General features: G+C 42.0%; 1 protein-coding gene across 1 annotated transcript in view; it reads left to right on the forward strand.

Moving 5' to 3' along the window:
- The window catches only part of LOC139156607 (cytochrome P450 2K6-like), a 40,158-nt gene that overhangs the window by 17,923 nt on the left and 11,035 nt on the right, over positions 1–11,200 (forward strand). Inside the window, exons 4-6 of the mRNA XM_070732462.1 lie at positions 1,854–2,014; positions 10,007–10,180; positions 11,195–11,200. The exon at positions 11,195–11,200 is cut by the window's right edge and continues 142 nt beyond it. Of these exons, the coding sequence (XP_070588563.1) occupies positions 1,854–2,014; positions 10,007–10,180; positions 11,195–11,200 (341 nt within the window). The remainder of the gene's footprint in view (positions 1–1,853; positions 2,015–10,006; positions 10,181–11,194) is intronic.

Consider the following 11,200-nt stretch of genomic DNA (forward strand, 5'->3'; position numbering starts at 1 on the left):
ACAGTGTTGGTTAGTGACTGTATCTCAGTTTCTGATTTTCTGTACAACTTTAGGTCATCCATATACAGCAGGTGTGAAATTTTTGGTGAATTCCTAACAGTTTGGTAGCCTAGGTTTGTTTTCTGTAGGATGAGTGACAGTGGGATTGTAGCGATGATGAATAGCAATGGGGACAAAGAGTCCCCCTGGAAGATGCCCCTTCTGATGTTGATCAGTCCATAGCTTTCATTCCTAACAAAAAGCTCAGTCTGCATATTGCTCTTTGAGAATTTTTTCTCAAATTCCTTTATCCACCCAGCAGTTTTGTTATAGTCCTTTTTGACCTCCCAGAGATTTTTCCAGAACTTTGTTGCTATTTTCACCTCTGGCTTTTCAATTTTCCTATCTGTTTGCTGATGCAGGTTCTGGTAGAACTGCATCTGGTTGGATTGAAATGTTTAATTCTGCCTGTACTGGGCGATCCTAGCTTCATATCACTCAATTTTCCTGGCTGTCGCAGTTATCTGCTGCTTTACAATTTCCATAGCTTCCTAAATCTTTCTTGTACTAAGCCAGTACTTTTTTGTCAAATAGTCTTTGATCTTCTGATTGTTCAGTTTCTGCTCCTTAATGTTCTTCAAGTTACTTGCATCTGATCTCAAGCTTTTGATTTTCAGTTCTAGACAGATTTTCCATTTTGGTTTTCCAGTTGGTTTTCCGATTGGTTTCTGTTGCAGTAACCCTAGTTCTTCAGTAAATATCACAGCTATACTGTAGGCAAGCTGATTCAATTCTTCAATTGAAGTTACATTGACAGTTGCAAGTGCAGAGTTAATATCTTCCATCAGTGGGACAAGTCATTTCTTGCTTATGATTATTAAGGCTGGTAGTCTCTTTCGCTCTGCATTGGATCCTGCATGAGCAACTATTTGGTCCTTCAGTTCTTGCTGCCTTTCAGTCATAGTGCCAAGTGTCTCGTCTGCAGCTTCTTGCTCTCTTTCCAAGTTTTCATCAGGTTCCAATTGTGCAGTGACTCCAGATCTTATTGGAGCTTCTACTGTTGCCAGATCAGATTTTGGTGTTTCTATTTTGCAAATTTTCTGTATTTCTTCTAATTCGACTTCACTGAACATTTGGTTCCTGATTATGAGTCGTCACTGATCGGCCAGTCGAAGTTCCATTATTTTTGAGTCTGCATGTTCTTGTTTCCATAATTGGTATATCTGTCTTTGATATCCACGTTTTTCAGGCTCCAAGTTGTAATAGCACTATATGATTGTGCGATTCTCTGACATTGAGAATTTCTGCCACTTTTTTGATTCGTAAGCTTTGTTTATTTTGTTCCTGTAGCTCATTTGTCGATGGCTGCCCAAGTTCCACAGCAGCCACCGCGGTCCTTTTTATCTTGGGTGATGACCGAACCAGTATGGACTTCTTTTTGTTTTGCCTCTCCATTAGTTTAAATGGGTTAGATACGTTTAGTCTGGCTCCTCTGCTTTGACCACTCCGGCAAGGTTAGACCTACCAGTTGTTTACACTACCACCGGCACAGCTCTCAGCTTCATTGAAGCACACAAGTCCCACTACAACGACAAGGCGTACCCATCAGTGGGGATTGATTATTATTATTATTATTATTATTATTATTATTATTATTATTATTATTATTATTATTATTATTTAGACTTGTATGCCGCCCCTCTCCGAGGACCCAGAGCGGCAAAATACTTTTGCTCAGATTTTAAAATCTAAATACAGGTACTTAAAATATTTTCAGCCCTATCTATATTTTTCTATGATAAATGCTCCATTTAAAGAAGCTGATTTTGAATATAAATGCAGTAAAAAAAATGTGATCTAATGTTTTTGTCTAGGAAAACCCTTTGAAGTGACAACTATTCTCACTGCTGCTGTTTCCAACATCATAGTTTGTATTCTACTTGGGAAACGCTATGAATATGAAGATGCCACATTTCTGCGACTACTGAAGATAACTAGGGAAAGTATTCAGCTTGCGGGAAGCCCTGGGGTGTTGGTAATCAATTTTTATATTTTTTTAAAAAAATCACAAAAAGCTGGCAGCAGAATGTGTGTCATTCCAGCTTTATTGAGAAGCTGAGCATGTTGCTTCTCAATCATATAGCCAGATTTAATTCAAAGACAACATGAAGATGATGACATCAGGATTTAAATCCTATCTTTGCATAGTTGTGTATAAACATCTCATGCAAGTATGAAAATCATTTTCAGCATCAGGACCACATAATTCATGCTTCTCCAATTCCTCCTTGTTCCTTGCAAAAGCTTGTGAACTTGTAGAAGTGGGAGCCTTCATTGCAAATACCTTTCCATTGTTCTTTTATTGTTTACACTACTATACCACCACCTCAGCCACTATCCCAACCACAAGGACCTTCTAACTCAATTACTGATATCTCTGCTATAGTCAAATACACTATTGAGCATGAGCAAAATTGTCATAATGCAATCCAATTTGGACTAGAAGAAAACAATGAGTCTGACATCAGAAAAGTACACAACATCATCAGCAACCATCATACACAAATCATTAACCCGGAAGATATCATCAAACTTTCAGAGATGGTCCTGAGCACAATAATTACAATGGCTCAGTAGCCCCCCAATTCTGCAGATGGTATGTAAAAAGGAGTCCAGCAAAAAACAATTTATCTACACCATTGCCAGAAACAATATCAATCACACAAACTTAGATCCAGACCGGATCTACAGTATCTCTATTACAATGCATCTGCTCCCATGAACTCTGTGTGGAACTTAAAAGACCACTAGATCTAGATGAAACAAACTTATACATAGATTACTGTGTTGAACGCATCAATAACAAGACTCACAATCCATCCCACAACATCCAACCCACCATTCCCCAACAACAAATCAACATCCCAGCACCAACCAAGACTAGGAAAGCATGCCCCTTACTTCCTCAATCCAATCCAATACTAATCTCAATTGCAAACTAATCAATGCAAGAAGCATAATTAACAACATATCTGAATTCCTCCACCTATTAAACACTGACACCTTTGACATTATTTTTGTCTGCAAAACATGGCTAAATGCATTCCTCTCTGATTCCATCATCACAGCAAGAAACTATCTTGTCTTCTGGTCCAACCGTGAAATCTACAGAGGAGGTGGAGTAGCTATATTCTACAAAAAGACATTAAACCTAAAAAATATCCACGTTACATATGATCTCACCCTTTCCAAAACCATCATCATTGGTGAGATCATCCAAGGGCATGGGGTGAGGTATCATCAGTATGCCGATGATACCCAGTTATACATCTCCTGTCGACTAAATAATGTCGTTTGGCGGGCCCCAGGGGAAGAGCCTTCTCTGTGGCGGCCCCGGCCCTCTGGAATCAACTCCCCCCGGAGATTAGAACTGCCCCCACCCTCTTTGTCTTTCGTAAATTACTCAAGACCCACTTATATCACCAGGCATTGGGGAACTGGGACACCTCCCCCAGGCTTTTATATTTTATGTTTGGTATGTGTTGTTTGGTTTTAAATGATGGGGTTTTATATGGTTTTTTTTCTCGTTTAATATTAGATTTGTTCCACTGTAACATTGTTTTTATTATTGTTGTGAACCGCCCCGAAGTCTTTGGAGAGGGGTAGCATACAAATCTAATATATTATTATTATTATTATTATTATTATTATTATTATTATTATTATTAGCATCATCATCATCACCATCATCATCTGTGATCTATCCTTAAATGCCACATTTCACTTCCTCCTTTGTTATAGAACCCCAGACTATGATATCACACCTGTGAATAAATTAACCCTACTGCTAACGTGGGCAGCCTCCTGCCCATACCCTCTTATTTTTCTTGGAGACCTCAATCTACCTCTCATAAACTGGACCCTAAATGAATGCATGACTGAACCCATCCGTACAACCCTATAAAACACTGTTACCAATTTGGGACTCAACCAAGTAGTAAGGAACAATAATAGACTCAACAACTGCCTGAACCTCACATTCTGCAACAGCAAAAGCACAATTTATGGACTACAAATAAAAGAACCCTTTTCTAATAGCGACCACAGCATGATATACTTCAGCCTCAATGTACATTATTCCAAGAATATCACCTTAATAATGGGACACCCAAGTACAACTTTAAAAAAGTCATGAACTCATAGACGCCAATATTTCAACTCTTGACTGGCAAATTCTATTCTCTGGTTGTAACTCTGCCGATGACCTCTATAACATCTTCTTGCTCAAAGTCAAAAGAACTATCAGACTACATGTACCACTAATAACCACTATAACCAAGGAGAAAAAACTACCCTTATTAATAAGGAAACTACAATTTTAAAAAATCCCTCTGGTGAAAAAACAAAGCAGACTTATGTAGCTCACTTCAAAAACCGCTATAAAAATATATGCCACCAAATAAAGACAGAATGCTTCAACTATCACAGCAAGGGGAAAACCTTCTGCACACCAAATCCAACTGTGCCTTCTACAACTTTGTAAATAACAAACTCAAGGACTCAAGACCAATCCCACCACTAAAAGGACACAAAAACAAAAAATGGTACAATGAAACATTCTAAGCTAACCTCTTCAACAAATTCTTTGGCTCAGTCTTTGTAAACAGCAATGGCTCATGCCCAAAATTCCCTAGTTGTACCACAAATACCCATAACAATTTAACACGAATAGACTTCACTGAAGACAAGTTTGAAAAAGCACTATGTGGCCTAAAACTTTCTCTATCAATCGTGCCTGATGGACTATGTGAATACTTTCTAAAAAAGCTCTCCACAGACACAGCTATACCAGTAAGGATAACCTTTGAAAAATCCTTCAGGCCCAGTTCCCTACTAAACATATGGTCACTTGTCATAGTCATCCCCATCTTCAAAAAAGTAGATCCCTGTCTAGTAGAAAACTACAGATCAATCTTTCTATACTGTGTCATATGCCAAGTCAAAGTCATGAAATCAATCATAAACCCTAAGCCTAGAAACTAACAACCAACTCTCTAACAAACAATTTGGTTTCAGAAAAATTATATCCTGTAACCTACAACTCTTACACTGCAAAAAAACATATAGACTTCACATCTCGGGCATAATTAGAGTGTTTCAGAAGATGAGGTCTAGGCAGTTGTTGAGTCTGGTGTTGTCAGTAACTAGTTGCACTAGTCCTAGACTAATGATAGCATTGTAGAGAGTTGAGAGTATCGGTTCAGTTGTGCATTCATTTAGGGACCAGTTAATATGTAGTAGGTTTAGATTGCCAAGAAATATTAGGGGATGTTGCTAAGAGATTGCCCACGTTAGTAGTGAGGTTACCTTTTTCACATGTGAGATGTCGTAGTCAGGGGCTCTATAGCATTGGAGGAAGTGGAGTGTGATGTTTGATGTTAGTTCACAGATGATAGTTTCAGGGAGGTAAAGTTCTTGTTTAACTTGGACTTGCTTTAGTTTGAGTGATTTCTTGTAGAAGATTGCAACTCCACCTCCTCTATGGGTCTCAACAACCCATAATTACAGGTGTGACAAAGTCCATGGACACAGCTCCACACAGCCTCATGGGCGTTGGCAATGGCTGCAATAATCCTGGCGGGGCCCCTGTGGCTGACTTGGCCACACGACACCGTTCACATGTGGCCACATCATCTTGGATTCGCGGCCACCAAAATGTTCGAGTCACTAAGTCCAAGGTTTTAAACAAGCCAAAATGACCCGCCACAGGATTGTCATGGCATTGGGACAGAATCAATCTGCAAAGCGGCCCTGCTGGGATGTACAACTACCCCCGGTACTGGAGCAGTCCCTCAGCAAATGTCCAGGGAGAATTGGGCACCATCTCCCTCACCTGCTGTGCCACAAACCCATCCCCCCACTGCATCTCACAGATATGCCTCTGCAAGTCGACGGCAAGATTGTCTGCAACGGGGCCGGCTCTTTCAGATGCAGAAACTCTGGTTTCCTAGACAAAGCATCCACTCTGGGACTCTGGAAGCTGGGTGCATACCGGATCCGAAAGTTGAACCTTGCGAAAAAGAACGACTAACGTATCTGTCATTGGTTCAACTTTCGGGCCATTTGCAGATACTCCAATTTTTTATGGTCGGTCCTGACCTCTACCTGATGCCGGGTGCCCTTGAGATGATGTCTCCACGTCTCGAACGCTGACTTGACTGCCAAAAGTTCCTTTTCCCAGATCGTGTAGTTTCTTTCTGAGGGCGTGAGTTTTCTGGAGTGGTAGGCACACAGAAACAAGGTGCCACCTTCGGGATGGGCCTGTAGAAGTACAGCGCCAACGGCAACATCAGAGGCGTCGGTCTCGATGACAAATGGCCGACACGGATCTGGATGCTGCAACAAGGGCTCTTTCATGAAAGCATCCTTAAGAGCTACAAAAGCCCACTCCTCCTCCTCACCCCACTGAAACAAGACCCGTTTTTGTAACAACCGGGTGAGAGGCGCAGTAAACCCTGGTATGAATGTGCGATAGTAGTTTGCAAACCCCAACAACCTCTGCACATCCTTGACTCTCCTTGGGGGTTGTCAGGTTTTTAGTGCTGACACTTTGCCCTGGTCTATGGCTATGCCCCCTGGAGAAATGACATGACCTAAAAATTCTATGGTGGTCTGCAAAAACTGACATTTCTCCAGCTTAGCATATAAACGATGCTCTCTCAACCAGAGCAGAACCCAGTGCAAATGTCCCAAATGACGAGTCTTGGAGGGGGAGTACACTAAAATGTCATTCACATATTTGACCACAAAATGGTCTAACATGTCCTGGAATACATCATTCATCAAATGCTGGAAAACAGCTGAGGCATTTGTGAGGCCGAAAGGCATCACTGTATACTCAAAATGCCCGTAATGGGTGCCAAACGCTGTTTTCCACTCATCCCCTGGCCTTATATGAACCAAATTGTAAGCGCTGCATAAGTCTATCTTGGAAAAAACAGTGGCAGCTCGTAAATGTTCCGTTAATTCCGGAATCAATGGCAAGGGATAGCGATTGCGCACTATAATGGCGTTCAGGTGCCGGTAGTCACAACACAGACGTAAGTCCCCAGTCTTTTTTTTAACAAACCAGACAGGCGCTGATAACGGGGAGGTCGATGGCCTAATGAACCCTTTGGCCAAATTTTTATCTATGAAGTCCTTGAGGGCCCCTAATTCAGGTTCCGACATAGAGTACAAACGACCAGCCAGCAACTTGGCATTGGGTAATGCGTTCTGCCGCTTTTTCATTAAAGACATCTGCAAACTCAGTGAGGCCCTCCGGTAACACTGCTGCGGGGATAACGGGCCCTTGCGAGGCACAAATATGATGATGGTGGTCTACACAATGTAAACTGGAAAACGTGATGCTGTTCTGTGACCACACCACCTGAGGATCATGCGCCCTTAACCATGACAACCCCAAGACAAGAGGGAAATGGAGACCACGCGTGACATAAAATTGTAAAGCCTCCTCATAGTCCTGATGGTGATCCGCACCGGTAAGGTCTGAAAACGGATGGGCCCAGACAACAACACCCGCCTATCAATGGTTTCTACAGTCAACGGAGGGTTCACAGGACAGAAGACAACGAATGTCTCTGTGCAAACTCCTCATCCAGGAAATTCGTGGTGGCCCCCGAATCCATGAGGGCAAGAGCAAAAATCGATTGAGTACGCTGATCTACCAGGAGCTTGACATTAATCGTGAGATGACGATACGTTCCAGGATCATTATCCGAAGAATCCTTAACCGATGAAATACCAGCCCAACCTAGCGTTACCACCAAGCCGGGCTGCCCTTGTTTCCTGACTGCACATCTGGTGGGGAAACCAGGGGCATGGAGACAGCCATCGAGGAATCAGGAACTATGGTGGGAACATGAGTTGACGACTCTGGGAGCTGTCCTGCAAGAGTTGGCATGGCAACAGGAGGACTGAGAGGATTCGAAACCGCAGCAGCAACCGTGCTCCTTCGACGGGTACAGGAACCGGGGTTGACACGGGCATAGCAGACACCCCCGCCATGGAGCAGGCACTGGTGTGATGCCCGAAACACGGGGGGAGGACTGCCAGCCCGGCGCACCTCTCGAGCCAGCAGCCAAGCCTCAATGGCCAAACAATGCTGCTCCAGCTCATCCAGGGTGCCCAGCAGAGCCTCGTGCACCAGCTCATCAAGCATAGTCTCTGACAAGCCATCCTGAAACGCTTCCATCAAGGCGGCCTCATTCCACTGCATCTGTCCACTGAGGTTACGAAAGTCACTTAAATATTCCACTAATGGGCGGGAACCTTGTTTCAGCTGTTTCAACGCCCTTGTGGCCATCTGTTCCCACATTGGATCCAAAAACTGCCATCGCAACTGGGCGCAAAAGGCGGTATAATCCTGCAGTACCGGATCATCTCTGTCCAGCAATGGAGACACCCAGGAAGCAGCAGGGCCGGTCAACAAACTGCAGAGGAACGCCACCTTCTCTGCATCTCTTGGAAAATGGGGCAGTTGTGCATTAATAAACAACTGCACTTGACTGAGGAAAGCTGCAAACAGGTGTCTGTCACCCCAGAATTTTTCAGGCAGAGCCACAAAACATTTCCTCCTTGGTAGTGGCTGTGGGGCAGGAGCTGCTGGCTGCACCTGTGGAATGACAGGCTGCTGAGATAATATCTCCACCTGGTTCTGTAACTGCTGCACTGTCAATGTTAATGCTTGGATTTCCAACTGCAAAGCCTCAAAACTGCTTGCATTTCTGCCATACCAACAGCCATGATCAGATAAATGCCGGAAAAAGAGAAGCAAACAATCCAACACCCTTCACTCTGGAACGGTATGTGTATGGGGGTTGATGGCAGTTTATTCTGTTCTGCCGGCTTGTCTCAACCGCCCATAATTACAGGGTAATTAGTCCAAGAAGACACACACCACACGATAAAAGTAAAACCCCAAAGTTTGTATAAACAGAAAAACAGAAACAGCTCCCTTTTTAAATGTCAAAGGGATTTTCTGGTACACACAAGACACAGGTTAAATCCAGTCCAATTGTTCACCCAATAACTGGGAAATTGAGTCCAATTCTAAAGTCCGGAGAGTCCACACACACAATCCTGAACAGCAAAAACCACGATCTTGATGAAACAATGAATCAGATAAACTGCCATGAGGCTAAAACACCAGGCTGCACTTTTATCTGTAGCACTAATTACAGCAGCCCCACCCAACCACAGGTGGCTTGTAATAATCCTTCAGTTGTTGTCTCCTATGCATCACTCTACACATGCGTAGATATGTCATTAATTCTTGTTCAGAATCCAGGGATGATATAGATGACTGATCTCCTCCTGGGCTGTCTACCAAACTCCCCTCTTCCCTGTCACTTACGCTTCCTTAGTCAGAGGAGACTTTGTCGGCAGATTCTACTGGGAGCAAAACAGGCCTGGGGCATGTGGATGTCTCCCCCACATCCACCTCCACATTCCTTGGGGCAGGATCTGGGGCAGAGCTAACCACAACAGTACCTACATAGATATAACAGTGTTATATCTATGTATACTACCAATTCGTATTTGACTGACTGACTGACCGAATGAACAAACAAGTAAGTAAGTAAGTAAGTAAGTAAGTAAGTAAGTAAGTAAGTAAGTAAGTAAGTAAGTAAGTAAGTAAGTACTAAAAGCTCTCTGGTTTAGAACTTCATTGAGTTTCTTTTATTGATCATTTCTGTTCCTTATTTGGGACTCCACGTGATGTGGTAGAAAATAAGCATTTCTTCTACCAAAACCTGCCCCGATATTTAGTCCATGGGATTTGGGGTTTAGTTAAATAGCATTATTGATTATCCAAAGCTTATTCAGTCATGTGATCTTGCTTATTATTGGGGATTTTGTTTGTTTAGTAGACTTGGGGAATGTAACAATGTTTGAGATATTCATGTCAGAAATTCAAAGTATTCACATTGATAATATCTGGTTTTTTTTAAAACCATTCTTTCAGCTATACAATTTGTTTCCCAAATTGGGGTTCCTTTTGGGTGCTTATAAAAAAGTAATGAAAAATGAAAAAGAGCTCCATGATTTTATAAGGACCACCTTCACAGAATATCTCCAAGATCTTGATGAAAATGACCAGAGGAATTTTATTGAATCATTTCTTGTTCGTCAAAAACAGGTAATGGATTATTTTATAGGTGTCTACAATTACTGTTTATGTTTTACATACAGTGGTACCTCTACTTAAGAACTTAATTTGTTCCGTGACCAGATTCTTAAGTAGAAAAGTTTGTAAGAAGCAGCAATTTTTCCCATAGGAATCAATGTAAAAGCAAATAATGTGTGCAAACCCATTAGGAAAGAAATAAAAGCTCAGAATTTGTGTGAAGGAGGAAGAAGAAGAGGAGGATGACAGTCGTTGCCCAGAGCAAAGGGGGCATTTCTTTTCTCTGGGCGTTGGCAGAGGTTTATTCTCTCTCCAAGTGCCCAGAGAAAGGAAAATGCTCCATTCACTCTGGACTGCCAAAGCCTCCTTAAGCACTACCGAAAGGCTCTTCTGGCAGCCCAGAAAAAGCCCGAGATGGCTGAGATTAAAGGGGGAATGGCAGGAAACTGGCCAGGCCTTCATGCCACTCTCAAATTTCCTAGAAAAATTTTCCGGGCTCGGGTTCTTAAGTAGAAAATGGTTCTTGAGAAGAGACAAAAAAATCTTGAACACCCAGTTCTTATCTAGAAAAGTTCTTAAGTAGAGGCGTTTTTAGGTAGAGGTACCACTGTATTTCAAAAATGTGCCTCAATATAAATTGCCTGTTAAAATCCTTGTTTTGAAAATATAGAAGGAATCAAATTTCCAAAGCAATTTTAATCATTCCCACTTTATTATTTTATTTCAGAATCTGCAACTACTTAAAACTTTACCCAGATTGGTTTTTCTTTTCCATTTAAAATGCCTTAAATATTAATCTCTTACTGGAGCATTTGGTCCAAGTAGGACTAGGAGGGCATGATCCCTTTGCGCCAATCTTTTCTCTTTCTGTGAAATTGTTTGATTTTAAAGTATTCCTTCTAGAAATCCAGTAGTGTTGGGGCAACTATAATTTCTCAAACTGTTGCGCACATATGAAATGTCGTCTGAGATTGCAGGAATATATATTATGTGGTTTTCTTACTAATATTTTCTTTATAACTTCAGGAGAAT

This window comes from Erythrolamprus reginae, chromosome 1, assembly GCF_031021105.1.
Source record: "Erythrolamprus reginae isolate rEryReg1 chromosome 1, rEryReg1.hap1, whole genome shotgun sequence".
Classification (NCBI taxonomy): domain Eukaryota; kingdom Metazoa; phylum Chordata; class Lepidosauria; order Squamata; family Dipsadidae; genus Erythrolamprus; species Erythrolamprus reginae.